Raw genomic sequence first — 16,535 nt, 5'->3', positions numbered from 1 at the left:
CCATTTGTGTACTGGGGTCAATCTAATTGACTGGCCCCCTTCCCAAAATTTTTGGGCCTTGTGCCTAGAGTACAAATGAATACTGCAATGCTACAATTTAAAGAGCGCTTTCATTATTTTGTAAATTTAAGGCAGCGAGCTGGTAGAATTGTTACTATGCTGGACAAAATGTCCAGCAGCAATTTCTTTTGGTTCTTTACATTCTGAATTCAAGTGCTACTAAGGTTGACTTTGCCTATAATCTTTTTGAGGTCTATAAAATAAAGTACCAGTAAAGTACACTAAAATTGTTGGCCTTGTGCTACCATAATTTGAAACAATTATTTAGTAAATTTCTATTGTGGTTAGCAGTAAGAGGACAGAGACCTTGGCAAAGATGTTATAGTATATATATCATCATCATTGTCAAGACAGAGGCATCCTGTCTTGAACTGCTCTGTTATTGCCTAGAGGACTATGATAAATAGGAGGGGGCTGAGGACTGAACCTTGGTGGACCCCTACCGCTACCCAGAATATATATATATGTGTGTGTGTGTGTGTGTGTGTGTATATATAACAAATTTAATATATTACTTGTGAATTATTGTTTTACTCATGCTAGCAAGATATGTGGTACAATTAAGTGTGTTGATATCTGTATGTATAAAGTGAAAACTTTAGGGAAGGAAGTAAGCAAATATTGAAAAATGAAAGAGCAATAGAATAAGGTTAAAAAAATCCCACAGGATCCAACAATTACTACTGACACACTTTAGATTCAGGCTCACACACAGGCAGAGAAACCCCTAAACATATTTCTTAATGAAGTGTTATAGAGATATAGGTATATTTTATAATAATAAAATTCAGATAATTTTTATTACTTTTTAATTACAATTTTCAAAATGTAATTTAAATGACTTGCGCATGAGAGATAAAAGACTTATACTAAATTCCTCATCATCATCGTTGTCGTTTAATGTCTGCTTTCCATGCTAGCATGGGTTGGACAATTTGACTGAGGACTGGTGAACCAGATGGCTGCACCGGGCTCCAATCCTGATTTGGCAGAGTTTCTACAGCTGGATGCCCTTCCTAAAGCCAACCACTCCGAGAGTGTAGTGGGTGCTTTTACATGCCACTGGTATGAGGGCCAGTCAGGTGGTACTGGCAGCGGTCATGGAAAATCGTGTTTTTAATGTGTCACCTGCACAAGTGCCAGTAAAGTGACGCTGGTAACGATCACGCTTGAATGGTGCTTTTTACGTACCACTGGCATGAATGCCAGTTAGGTGCTCTGGCAACGATCACGTTCGGATGGTGCTCCACTAGCACGGATGCCAGTCATCGAATTTGATTTCGATTTCACTTGCCTCAACAGGTCTTCGCAAGCAGTGTCCAATGAAGGGAAGGTATGCATGAGTGGGCTCGTTACACCCCTGGCTTAGGCTACAAAGTTATGGTCTCACTTGGCTTACCAGGTTTTCTCAAGCACAGCATATTTTCAAAATTCTCGGTCACTGGTCATTGCCCCAGTGAGGCCTAATGTTCAAAGGTTGTGCTTCACCACTTCATCCCAGGTCTTCCTGAGTCTACCTCTTCCACAGGTTCCCTCAACCGCTAGGGTGTGGCACTTTTTCACACAGCTATCCTCATCCATTCTCACCACATGACCATACCAGTGCAGTCGTCTCTCTTGCACACCACATCTGATGCTTCTTAGGTCCAACATATCTCTCAAGGTACTAACGCTCTGTCGAGTATGCACACTGAAATTACACATCCATAAGATCATACTGGCTTCATTCTTTGGGAGCTTACACATGTCCTCAGCAGTCACGACACATGTTTCACTGCCATGTAGCATGGCTGTTCGTACACATGCGTGATACAGTCTACCTTTTACTCCGAGCGAGAGGCTCTTTGTCACCAGTAGAGGTAAGAGCTCTCTGAACTTTGTCCAGGCTATTCTTGTTCTAGCAGCTACACCTTCAGCGCACCCTCCCCCGCTACTGACTTGGTCGCCTAGGTAATGGAAACTATCGACTACTTCTAGTTTTTCTCCCTGGAATGTAATGGAAGTTGTAAAATTATAATATAGATGACGAATTCATGTTCAAATAACTTTAAAATATTTTTAATATCTTATCTCTGTTGCTCTCTCAGCATGTGTATATATGTTTTTGTGAACAAGTGTATGTGTGTGTGCATATTTGTGCAGTTGTGTGTGCATGAATATTCTAACAAATACAAAAAGTATTAAGCGGCAGAAAAAATTGAATGGAGCACAACTAATGTGTTGTTATCCAGCACAACAACTAGTGTGTATTGAATATGACTTCACATTCAATACTTCAACTCTTACTAAAGTTATTGTGTTGTAACCCTCAGGCATCTAACATTGCCTAACTATGAACCAAAAGAAATGAAAATTCAATTCTTACTTCACAGCTGAAATATTTGCAATAGGAAACACTATGTAATGTAAACAGAAAAAACAACTGCTTCCTGGGAAATATATATATATATAAAAAAAAGTAAAACAGAGAGATTATATAGATGATACAACTTTGGTTCATTAATTTAGTTGCTCCAGGAAAATCTTCCTCTTGCACATATTGCTAAAGATTTCTGAATCTGAAAACAAGTATGGCAAATATTCCTACAGAAAAAACACCCTAACAAACTAAACAAAAAAATACAACACTCTACTAAAATATAAGAATCTGTTCTAATATCAGTACAATTTTCTGTGTAATTATCAATCATACATATGTGTAGATATGTATGGCTATACTAAAGGCGGTCTTTCTTTACTTTTAACATTCCTATTCTCTCTTTCTCTTAACACCTCTTTTATCCATGAATAAATTGACTTCCTTCTTTGCAGTGATACTGCACTCGTTCACTAAACCATTCTCATCTGTATTTTTTCCAGCCTTCATAACTTCATGTTGATTACCCATTCCTTACTCTCATATAATATGATGCTTCTTACATGGGCAGTAGACTTTTTCCCCTTTACTTTTAGCAATACCCTACATATTATGGCATCACTCAGTTTCAAGAAAACGTCTGCCATGCACTTCTCTCTCTTGCCATCATCACCTACTCCAAACTATTTTTCTCCATTCAACATCTAGATAACAAAATGTTTTCACAGTGTCTTATCATCATGCTATTTTCAAGATCCAGTTCAACATTTCTCCATTTACAGCTTCTTCCAGACACACCTTGCATTTAACTACAGGTGCCACATTAGGTAATTACACGATTAAATTAATTTCACAGTTAAAAGTCTCTTTTGTGCAGTGGTATCAAAGCCATTTGGTTAAAACACCCAGTAGTAAAGATTTGGCAAGTAAGAAAGCATATGGCTTATTTTCTTATATAAACGTTTTTAGCCTTAGTATAAAATAATTTTGGAGTTATAACCTCAAGAGAGGATACAGGTTTAATCTTATAAAGTCAGTCTGTTTCTGATATCTGAATGAGAAACAAGATGAAACAAGTTGCCAAACCTATATGTAGTGATTGATGTTTAGGCCCAGGTCAGCTCTGATCAAATAGACTTATGATTAAATGTCTTTAAGTCTTGGTTGTCCTGTCACCTTTTTTTAATTTTATTCAGGTACTGTACATCTTGAAGCATTTTAAAGTCTTATGCACCTTGAATGTATTATAAAATAATAAAATAATAATAATAATAATTGTGTACAGTGCTCAGGTGCACTATAACTCATCTAAAGTGTATATATAATCAGGTGTAGTTTTGGCGGATTTCGGAAAGCATGAGGGCCTTAAAGGATGCAGTGTCACGGCAGTCAACAACTGATGCAGGCAGTTTATTCCATGCTTCAGCAACTCTGAGCGTGAAAAAATGTTTCCGAAAGTCATGGGAGTTGTGTTGTTTTCTGACTTTGTAGGCATGCCCACGTGTGTTATCTAATGTACCTGTCCTTTTATTTTAGATGGTAGTGTATCATTTAGTAGAGATTCGGTTGCTATTTCTAAAAGGCAGAATGATGTCATATACATAATCTTCTTTGTTGGTTATTCATAACAGTATATTTTCCCAAGGGTCATAACTCTCAGCGAATATTTAAAAGCTAAATATATTTTGCTTTTCTTTTTCTAGCAGCGGAAATAGCTTCTTTCAAATACAATAAAGAGAAATTGTTAAAATTTTGTTAATCAGTTGAATATCATAACATTTTAAATCTGTGTATAGTATTATAGGATTGTTTAAATAGTTAAGATATTAAAACACTTTTGTACAAAAGCACAAGTGCTTAATATATAGTAATGCATGTTTCTGCTGACTGGTGTTGTAAAGTAAAAAAATCAATCACTAAGGACAGTTGTAGTATGGGTTAGAGGGGAATGGTTGCACACAGCTGTGTCTGTAAATAGGTGTGTGTTTCTAATATTAGTTACAACATACATACAAGGTATATGTAGATATATATAAATATATTCTATCACTGAAAGTAAGTAGTGAAGGAAATTGCAATGATTTGGATGGAAAAGGAATATGAGTGCTTTTAATGAAAGCTATGGGTCAACTGGTGTGGAAACAAAGTGTATGTTTCTTACCAGATTGATTCTTGGGAAAACATTATTATCTAAGAGAATAAAAAGCAGTCAATATAAATGTTGGAACAAAAGTAATATCAAAGACAGGGTTGATGCAAATGATAGAAATGATGTTGGATTAAAAATTATAGAAAACTTATCTTGTTTGCTATCCCACTTTCTATGTTTGGATCCTGTTTAAAAAGGAATCCTACCATAAAGCTTGCCCATTCCATGTCCATTACTGTACAAACTGCAATGCTGCAAATTCATGCAGGCAGAAGTTTAATCTTATCTTTTACTTGTTTCAGTCATACTTGATGGATTTTAGTTGCACAAATCAACCCCAATATTCATTTCTTAACTCTGGTACATATTCTATTATTCTTTATTCCTGAACTGATAAATTATGGGGATGCAAACAAACTAACAATGGTTGTCAAACCGTGGCTGGGTGGGGGAGGACAAACACACATATATACATACAACTGACTTCCACATAGTTTCCATCAATCAAAGCCATTCCTAAGACACTGGTTGGTCAGGACTAAAATAGAAAACACTTTCTCAATGTGCTGTGCAGTATAACTGAACCTAAAGCTACATGGTTGCAAAGTGAGTTTCTTAACCACACAAACAAATAAAAGATAGCATGTGATCTTTTCTTATTTTTGAAATGCTGAAGTATCTTATTTAAATTGTTTTTTTTAAACATTCACGTTTTGACAACATTGTGTTAGTTACTTTATAGTTATCAGCATGACAATTTTGATTTAGTAAGTGGTTAATTTAGTTTGTACTGATTGGCTGAATTGTAACCATGAACAGTGTAGCTTTGGCCTTTAGTCTGATTATGTGTTCAAGGTTAGACAGACAATGCCACCATACAAACAATATATTGTTAACAATGTACTGAGTGATCTTCAGCGACACAATAGCAATGGTAATTATATCAGGCCATCTTAAAACTGAGCATAATTATTATTACTCAAGAGAATGCATTTTTTGGCTACTGGCCCACTTCATAGTACTCTGTATCAGACCTACATCACAGAATCAACCAATGTAATGAAACATTTAATTAGCATTTCTAGTTGTAGCCAAGCTGTTTCATATTTAAGGGATTGTGGTCCCTAATTTAAGAAAGTAATTTATTACATATATATTGAATAGTTCATATATATACATATGTAGCATCATCCTATCATCATTTTACACACCTTTTTTCCATGGTTATATGAGTTAGATAGATATCTTCTAGCACAGCATCTCACTACACGTGATCCCTTGTCTTCTACTTTGTAAGGTACTGCATTCTTGGATCAGCCTCCACCACATATTCTTCTTCTGCAGGTGCCTTCCACATGAATTACTTAAGAGTTCTTTTATCTGACTGTTATGTTCTATATACAGCCTCTATTCTTGCACACTACATTAGATATCATTCTAATTCTTCTCTCAGCTTCTTTATGTTTAATCATTCACATACACACACACTAATATCTTTTCTGCCCTCAGACATTCTCTGTATTCAATGTCCATAATTTGCTACTACACAATATTGCACTTCATATACAAGCATCATATCATCTCTCCTTCACTTAAGGAGAAAATCCTTTTGTAATCAGCTGATATAAAATCACAACTATTTTAACTTCAGTCTTTTCGAACATCCACCTACTGATTAGCTCACCTAGGTGTAGACAACTTCTAAGGAACCTCTCAGGTATTTAAAAGAATTCATTTCATAGTTACTCTTGTTGCTAACTATTTCTGTGCATCTGCTCCACATACAAAGTCCTTCTCATCAATCTAGCTCTGATCTTATAGTTTAAATCAGCTACATTGTATAGAATTCTTGAGAACTCCTTATCTGCAAACTGAGCATGGCCACTTCCTAGATGGCAGGACAGCTAACTAGTGTTATCTATCTCACTGGTCTTTCAGAACAGTAGGTACAGTGCTTTCTTCTGACACAATCAGCACACATACATTCCATTTTGCCATGGGTTCTTTGACCCATCTAGGAGAACTGCAACAAACTGTCCAACTCATATTAACATGGAAAGCAAATAAAAAACAATGATGTAGATAATGACAATGATGATAATGATGTGTGAAACTGCATTTGACCCTCTGGCCGATAACTGATGAGAAGTTGGTGACTTGAGTCCGTTTTCAGTTTGTTGGTGCATTTATTATATGCTTTGTAACTTATATATAAACATGTAAAAATGTATAAAAATTAGAATTTACAAATAACTGAAAATGCAGTTTGACAGCAATAGAGCATCATAATAATAGAATATCAAGGCATGAGGCTGGATTCTTCACAATTTCTGATTCCAATATTCACATTCCACTTATGTACTTTGTTGCTTTAATATGAACTTCAACAAAACTTTATATGTCTAACTTACAAATGCCACTTCTTTTCATTTAGTTTTAACGAATTAATTCAGTTAAAAAAACCTCACAAAACATTATTATAACTACAGATTTTAGGGATAGGAAAAAACAACAGGCTCACTCATGTGGACTTTATTTATTCAATTTAAATTAACATTTTAATTTAATTGATAATATAATTATCTTTTTGGGACATCTGTCACTTTGAAAGAAAGACAGTTGTTGTTTAGTCCAAAGTCAAGATTGTTGACAGACTTATGATCAAAGGCACTCCAGTAGTGACCATCCAATCTTTAAGTTCTTCAGACATAATACTTATAAGACTGTTTTATTCACACATACATATTCTCTAAATATACTATTAAAGGAAGAGAACATAAACCTGACATACAAAAATATTAGATGTTCATGGCTGGAATGACTTTAGTCACAGGTCTACTCTATTGGGGCATGTTGGGTATATACATCTTTTAACTTTTTATCTTCTACTTGTCTCAGTCACTGGACTGAGGCTATGCTGGGGCACCACTTTAAAGGGCATAGTTGGACAAATTAATCCTAGTGCTTACTTTTTAAGTTTGATATCTTATCCCATGGGTCTCTTTCACTAAACTACTATGTTAAAGGGATGTAAACAAAGCAACAATGTTTGTCAAGTGGTGGCAGTGGAAACACACACACACGTATATGACAGGCTTCCACACAGTTTTTGTCAACCCGATTCCCTTAGAAAGCAACAGTCAGCTGAGGTTACAAAAGAAAAAAACACATGCCCAATGAGCTGCATGATGAGACTGATCCCTAAACCACATGGTCACAAAAGCAAGTTTCTTAACCACACAGCCATGCCTGTGGAACATTAAAATGTGAAGAGAGAAGAGAATGTTAAACGTAGAGCTGAATAATATATTCACTGGAAGTTGAATCTTCACAAATCCTTACGCTGAGTTTCTAAATTTCCAACTGCCAGATATTTATGAAAAATGGAAAAAAACTGGCATTTAAAAAATATGCAGTGGAGATGTTTGAATACAACAAGCTTTGCTTGAAACTGAATAAAAGTATCTTATTGATTGACATTATAACTGTTGGTAGAAGAATAATTGGGGAGATGAGAAGAGAATAAAAGAAATGATATATGCATATGGAAATATATAAAAAAAACAAATAGGAAGAAAAAACCTCACAAAAAAAGAGTCTTTTGGCTCAAGGGAAATAACTCAAAAATATAAATCTTCCCAAAATGAAAGCAAAAATGGTGATGAATGATTCAGCTGTTCTGAAAAATAAAATTCTGGAAATGATCTGTTTGTAGACAAAGAGTTGCAAAGCAAATATCAGAGGATTATCAACAAAATTTGAATATTTTAAACCTTTCATTTAAGTCATGCAAATCCTGAAATTGATGCGTAATTTCTTACTTAAGCACAATTTAAAAGTAAAATTCAAGCAAAAGGAATTATGAATGTATGGAAAAGAATGTTCTAGAATAAACAATTTAATCTTAAATACACTTGGGCTTGATTATTTTAAAAATAAAATGTACAAGGAAAAGCTTGTGAAATTTTTTTTTTTTTTTATCAGCTTGAAAAGGAAAAAAATGTGAAGATAAAGACAATTCTCAACATCGTTCTCAGTCAATCTAGTTGACTTGTTGCTAATATTAGTTGTACTTTGACACAAACTGAAACTGAGAAGAAAATAGTTTGGAGCAATGTAGCAAAAAAAAAAAAAAAACTTTTTTTCAATATTCATTTTTACGATAAAAATAAATTTAAACGATTGCAGCATGGAAGGTGTTTATGAGCCATTTAAGAAACACACAAAAACCGTTAGATTCACTTCAACATTTAAATTTAATTTGCCAAAATATTTTCGTCACTTTGAGACCGCAACCTGTTTACTGAGATACAGCATGGAATTTTGTCAGTGAACAGGTCGTGGTCTCAAAGCGCCGAAATTATTTTGGCAAATTAAATTTAGATGTTGAAGTGAATCTAACGGTTTTTGTGTTTCTTAAATGGCTTATAAACACCTTCCATGCCGCAATTGTTTACATTCCAGCACACGATCTCAGATCAGGTTACTTGCTATGCAAGTACATCTCCGTAAAAATAAAATTTAAGTTATATGACAAAGCATTTCTTGGTCTAGTTTTATATTTTGGAACATTAAGATGGATAGTAAATCATATTTTATCTGTTGCAAAGAGCTTCATTATAATCATGAAAAGTGTGAATGAATATGTGCTATCAGAAGATAATGAAGTCATGTTTACTAATATAAGAGATTAAATTTCATAGAATATTAGAAAGGTGATTGGAACCCTATTTATATAAAGTAAAATTAAGTTTTTGGTAAGAATAATGGGAAATACTTTTTTTGCCTTGTCTCCACTATAACAATCTCCTGACAATAGCATTCGATGATTGTTGACACCATGAAAATAGCAGTTCTATCTAAGGCATCAAAACTGAGAGTTGTTAGAGAGACACAGCTGATCAGAGGCAGCTTTTCATTTATGCTATCTCTTGTGTGTTCTCATTGTGTCAAATTTCTTCCATTTATGATATTGGTGTCCACTACCTCACTTTCTATGTCATAATGTTGTGACCTTACCCCACCACTCTCATTTCCTTCTTTCTCACTTTCTACTTTGTCCCTTTTTGTTCCTAACTGCCAACTCTTCGCTTCAGCTTTGGCCATATCTTTCTTTCTCCTTACTACTCAATTAGTGAGCACACTTTTTCTCTCCATTATTTACTCAAGAAAAGACTTCATCCGAGGACCAAATTATTTATTCGCTTTCCCTTTTAGTGTCACACTCATTGTACTATTGTCGTGTTTTATTTTTTTTTATCAGAAAAGGCTGTTTTGTTGTTTTTTCTTAAAAATAGGCACAGAAATGGCTGTGTGGTAAGTAGCTTGCTTACCAACCACATGGTTCTGGGTTCAGTCCCACTGCGAGGCACCTCAGGCAAGTGTCTTCTACTATAGCCTTGGGCCGATCAAAGCCTTGTGAGTGGATTTGGAAGACGGAAACTGAAAGAAGTCCATCGTATATATGTATGCGTGTCTGTGTTTGTCCCCCCAGCATTGCTTGACAACCGATGCTGGTGTGTTTACGTCCCTGTAACTTAGCGGTTCAGCAAAAGAGATCGATAGAATAAGTACTAGGCTTACAAAGAATAAGTTCTGGGGTCGATTTGCTTGACTAAAGGTGGTGCTCCAGTATGGCCACAGTCAAATGACTGCAACAAGTAAAAGAGTAAAAGTATACCAAGTCTTAAATATACTTTTCTTATGGTTTTTTTCTCATGCCCAGTTACTAAGATTTAACTATATCTTTTTTATTCATTTGCTTTTCACTTCCACTATAACAATTTCCTAACAACCGTATCCAACTTTGGATGCTACTTAGGTAAGGTAGTGGTTCTGTCTAAGGTACAGAAAATGCATGAATCTAAAGATAGACTATTTAGTCTTTTCATTGCTTGAGCCAAATAATCATCTCTCATGCTATACATACATACATACATACATACAACCATCCGAATGTGGCCGTTACCAGCGCCGCCCCGACGGCACGTAAAAAGTACCATCCGATCGTGGCCGTTTGCCAGCTTTGTCTGGCACCTGTGCCGGTGGCACATAAAAAGCACCTACTACACTCACGGAGTGGTTGGCGTTAGGAAGGGCATCCAGCTGTAGAAACATTGCCAGACCAGACTGGGCCTGGTGCAGCCTTCTGGCTTCCCAGACCTCAGTTGAACTGTCCAACCCATGCTAGCATGGAAAGTGGACGCTAAACGATGATGATGATGATGATGATATACATCAGGTGTTGAGTTCATGACCACAAGGTTAGAGGTTCGATTGCTGTGTGTTGTGTACATGAATAAAACTCTTTATTTCACATTGCTTGTCAGTTGAAAGGAGTGTCAGCTGAGTGCAGCTTTGGCTCTCTTGCTGTCATGCCCTGAATGTTCCATTGGATCAAAAGTGGGAGGACTGAGAGGGCTGTCTGAGTCTGCTTGAAATTATATAAGCACTTAAAACAATTAGCAAAAGCATGGAACAAGCAACCAAGTGATCCTTAATGCCAAGCGAGGCTATAGTAGGTATGGCATTTTACGTGAGTATATTGTTTCTATATATGGTACAATGGAAAGTGGTCTCTAATTTCAACACGATGTTATTATTTTAAAATGACTACAGAGAATGCATTTATCAATTTTAAGTCTTAGTTAGCAATTTCACAGAAACCCGACTGGAATTAACCACTGTAATGAATGAACACCGTTTAATTTTACTGTATCATGTTTCCCTTGCATTTCTAGGTCAATTTTATTATCAATTATTTCATATTATTTTCCTGAAATAAGTATTTTTATTTCAAGCCGACTTAGAATATGAGAACATTAAATAAAAACGGTTCATAATTCTATTTTATTAGAAGACAGAAAATTTCAAATTTTATAGACAATATTCATTGCAGCACCAGTTACCTTCAGGTTTCCCAGTACAAGGTATTTCTTTTGACTTCCCTCGGTATTGAAGGTGTCTGTTATGTTTACTCCTTGTGTTAATATATTTTTTAATGAAATACATAACCTTTGTTTCAATTGATTTTGAAAATTACAGAGAATTTAGTAAAATAATTTTGTCATAATGAAACTGGTATTTGGAACATAAATTAATATGAAATTTTAATGCAACATTTTAATTTAGATCACTTTAAAACAAGAAGTGTGTATTAAAGAATCAGAGGTGGTCTCTGGTGATTTGGTATCAACAGAGTTAAGTATGTGTATGTATGCTTGCATCCATCATTCCCAACCATTTTTGGTTTATAACCCCATAAAAAGATATAGCAAGCCCAGTAAGTCTCCTCCTATTCCGATTAAAATTTTTATGTTTCCACTAGTTAAATCTACATAGAATATTTCTACCAAGTTATTAGATTTATAAATTTTTGGCTACAATTAATTATACTTTCATTATGGTACATTATGCCCGCCCGCATAGCTCAGTCGGTAGAGCATCAGACTTTTAATCTGAGGGTCACGGGTTCATGTCCCTCTGTGGGCGTAAGGCAATTTTTTAATGGCGGTGCCCCAGCATGGCCACAGCTCATTAGCTGAAACTGGAAAAATCAAAATCAAAATCAAAAATATAGAATAGCATTGGCAAAAGTGAAATATTCACATTATTTTCTTATGTAAGTTTTACCATGGAATTTACTTTGGGAAAATAAATTATCTTTAATTTTCAATTATATTCATTCACACAAATATGAAAATAAATAATGGCATTAAAGGTATTAAGTTTGGTATGCCTTTTGTTATTGTTTACAGCTGAACTACTGCTAGTAAAAAGAGGCAGAGATGTTAAATGATTTGTATAAAGTACACACTTGAGATGGTATACAAAAGCAAAACATCCAACACAAAATAGTCATAGTTGTTGCTGAATACTTTTTGAAAAATCAACATAAAAAAATTCACCCCAAAGCCACTTCTAATTGCTTCATGTTTTGACTCTTTTTCTGTATTAGGTTGTATTTCATTCCAACACTGAAGTATGGCCATGACAGCGTATGTCAAAAGACATATTTTGTAAATTCAATTTTCACTATGTATACAAGATGATACACACACTGCCCAATACATGACTGGATTTGGTTCTAACCCAGTGACCATGAATTGATAAGGCTGTATGTGCTTCTCACTTGCTTTTGGCATGTGGCACATGTGGTGTTTTATATCTAACACTAGTGTGTACTGTACTATGTAAAGCATTTTACCTTCTCTTTTATACATTACTAAATGCAGTTACATTATTTTTCATTTTTTTTCTTGGTCAGTGCTGGAATGCCTTTGATTATATTAGGTTTGCTCAATGAAGATTAACCCAGGGGTTAAGTAAATTGCTTACTGTTATTCTATTTTATATTTTTATATCCCCTCTTCACCATCATCATTTAGCTTTCACTTTTCTATGCTTGCATGGGTCAGAAGGAATTTGTTAAGGTAGGTTTTCTATAGCCAGGTACCTTTCCTGTTGTCAACCCTCACCTGTTCCCAAGCAACATAATTTTATATTCACTTTCCATGCTGGCAGGAGTTGGACAGCTTGTCCTAGTTCAAGACATTTCTTAGAGGGAGCCACTGGTTCTTATACATGTTGTCTGGCTTGGCTTCAATGACTGTATGCCCTTCCTGTTGCCAACCATTTTACAGTGTGTACTGGGGAAATTTCCTTGTAGTGTCAATACTAGAGAGATTGAACAGCCTCAGTGAGACAGAAGTAAAGCCCCCTCTTGCCCACACACACAAACCTAAACTTTCCCTGTTCATCTACTATTCACTTTACAGTGTGTCCTATGCATAATTGTATTTTGCTCGGAGCAAAGTAAAAAGAAAACAAAAAAAAAAGCAATCCAGTGTTTGTTTGAAAGTTTTCATGATAGTCACCTTCTATTCATTCCAGCAAAACCTCAAAAACACTTCTGGCCTTAGCTTAAATTGATAGTAGATATATGAGTTTTTGTATATGACCTTTTGTCCAGAATATCAAGAATTTTCTATTTCATGGATCACAAGGTGGCTAAACCTTTTACTGTCAGACACTCCTTCCATGCCCTTAGAAATAACACTGAGCATTGAATGGGGTAACTATAGATCCCTCCATGTTAGCTAATAATTTTTATTTTAATTTTCAAACCCTGTAGTTTTTCTGCTTCCTGCTTGGTGTTTAAGACAGATGGAGAAACCCTTTTACATGACATCTTTGGCAATGGTAAATCCAGAGAAGCTAAGTGAAATATTTGGTATATGTTCCAAAGCTGATTTGGAACATAGTCCTACGACTGGCCAGAACTTGCCAAACCGTCCAACTCATACCAGCATGGAAGACAGATGCTAAATGATGATGACGAAATATATATATATATATATATATATATATATATATAGTGTGTTATTGGTGGGCGATCTATGATTACAACGCTAAGCTGTCACTTTTATCATTATTTATCGGCTTCCCCTTTTGTCGATGTTTTCCCTGGTCTTGAGCTTTCAGTTAGTCTAGAACTACTAGTTATATATCTTTGCTGACCACTACTTGCTACGCACCGATAGCGGTCGAATATTAGCTTAAAATTCACTTGTTTGAAGTAGTATTATTGATGTAATTCAACTACAAAACTGCAGGTGATGTTAAGGTTTGCGAAAGTGGAAACGGCACGTTATTCTCCAAGATCGCCTATATATATTATACAATAATTTAACATAACGCGACGCTCTCACTTAAGATTCTGTTTTGCATACTGTACTTAGAAATAAAGTTTCCACACTACCCACGGATCTCATTGATGAACTGGTGAGAATTAAAAGTTACGAAAGGATAGTGGGGAGATATTGTTACAATAACACTAAATCGTTACAGGCCTATTGTCGTTTATGTTCTAATCGGCAAGAACGAATGATGACCTAATCTTAGTTCAGAAACCGTTACTTGGGTGTGTGAGAAAATTATGAAAATTAATACAAAATACGGAAACGAAATTTTATATTTTGTAAAATTACAATCTGGGCAAAAGTAAAGAATACGTACACCCGGTGTTTATGGTTAGGGTTTTTGTTAAGCCGAAAACGAGTGGTGTACGTATTCTTTACCTCCGCCTACAATCTGTATATACATATATATATATATAAAAAACAGTTAAAGCATCACAGAAATAACAAAATACTATGAATACGGTATTAAACTGGAAATGAGTATGGTGTATATATGTATATATGTGTGTGTGTATATATATATATATATCTTTGTAACTTCTGCCGATTAAATAACACACACACACTCAGACTATGTCGTTTTGATACATTCTAATCCATTATACACGTTCTATCTATCTATCTAAGACACGCACACACATATATACATATACAAGATATATATATGCATAATCATGAGCGCGCGCGCGCACACACATATTGATCTATCGCATGTATTTCATTTGCACTTTTAGCAAACGTGTCATATGAAAACAGCAAAGATCCCAAGTGTGTTTTATTGTTAAACCTCTCCATTTAAAGTTGGAGAACAATCTTATATATGCTGCAGGACGTGGCTGTCGCATTTCAGTTGTCATTACTGATTTCTGGAATTTACACATTGCTGTTAAATTTAATAGCCATTGACGTGCTTCAAGTCAAAATATTCTTACTTCTACTGCTGCTAGATCACGAAATAATAAAAGCGAAAACAGCAGGAAATGTAAGGAATTGTACCAAAATACTAGGTATGTAATGATAGTCAAAGAAGGTATATGTCTATGCGATAAGCTTGATTACTTGAGACAGCAACCAAACTTTCAAATTATACCGTATTTTTCTGTAAAAAGAAGGACAAGTTGAACAATGTAATCATAAATGGACACTAAATCGTTAAGAAAAGGGCTGATCGCGACTGGAACATCTTTCAGTACTGACCTGAGACTAAACAATTACAATTACTGCATTTATCAATTTGTTCGATAACCAATTTTTTTTGGTCATTAAAAAAAAAAAAGCATGCCGATGCGACGTTTTGCTTTAAATAGATATATTTGTTTAAGTGTTGCATTTAAATGAAGATGAATTATAAAAATGAAAATCGAAAATAAAAGAAAATATAAGAAAAGGGCTCAAAACAATCGAGAGTTTTACAATTGATGGTGTATTTAACTTAGTATTCCGTCTCCAACAGACTTTAGAAAACTACATACAACTATTTGCAAATATATACGCGAGAACGTTTAGGCTGTGACAAAAAAATCGAAGTAAATTTTCAATATTAATTATGAAATTGAGTCATTAACAGGCCTGAATGTATGAAACCAAAAACCAAAAGAGATGAGCGGCAAAAGTACATATATACATATAACATCATTCGAAACGTTGCCATAAGTTTCATAAGTTAGTCAGTAACCCGTTGTTTTTTGTTTAATTTTCACTAAAAAAAATTCAATTAAAGAATATTTTGTGGGGTTTGTCTACGGTATTCGCTACATCACCACCAACTGAGCTTAATTCTACGAGGATGCAATGCAAATAGTAACGGCACTCGATAACTGATGAATGTACTATTATTGTTATTTAGTCATAATCAAGTAGACCTATAATCAAAGGTGTTCCAGCCGTGATCATCCAGTTTATTTTTTTATACTCACTATATCCATGTCAGCAATATATTTGGTTTTGACGATTTCAGTCAAATGTAAACTAACAATTTCAAGGCAAACGCAGCGACACAAGGGACGTAACTCTTGGCTTGGATAATTACAACTTAATTTGTGCTGACTTAATAATAGACTTTAAAGACGAGCAAAGATGACATTCGCCACCCACCTCCTTATTGCCCTCTCACCACTTCTCTCCCTCTAGCTCCCCCTCTTCTCTCCTTTTCCTCCTCCTCCTCCTCCTCTCTTTCATGCATTTGAAAGGGGATATGTTCTCAAGAGATTAAATTTCCTGAAAGCATTTTATTCGTATATATCGGTGCCCCGTAACCGTTTTTTTTCAC

At 35.0% G+C, this 16,535-nt stretch overlaps 1 protein-coding gene across 6 annotated transcripts in view; it reads right to left on the bottom strand.

The window, feature by feature from the left end:
* The window catches only part of LOC115229806 (cytosolic 5'-nucleotidase 3), a 52,637-nt gene extending 36,302 nt beyond the window's left edge, over positions 1-16,335 (bottom strand). For 3 of the 6 annotated variants that reach the window (XM_036513572.1, XM_029800103.2, XM_036513566.1), the window contains exon 1: positions 16,183-16,335. Coding sequence is in view for 3 of the 6 variants with exons in the window: in XM_029800117.2 (XP_029655977.1) it covers positions 16,183-16,191 (9 nt within the window). In the remaining 3 variants the exon portion in view is untranslated. The remainder of the gene's footprint in view (positions 1-16,182) is intronic. The other 3 variants (XM_029800117.2, XM_036513557.1, XM_036513563.1) reach the window with 3 other exon arrangements.
* Positions 16,336-16,535: the final 200 nt, after the last annotated feature.

This window comes from Octopus sinensis, linkage group LG2 (assembly GCF_006345805.1).
Source record: "Octopus sinensis linkage group LG2, ASM634580v1, whole genome shotgun sequence".
Taxonomy (NCBI): Eukaryota; Metazoa; Mollusca; class Cephalopoda; order Octopoda; family Octopodidae; genus Octopus; species Octopus sinensis.
This window is presented reverse-complemented; position numbering and strand designations above follow the sequence as displayed.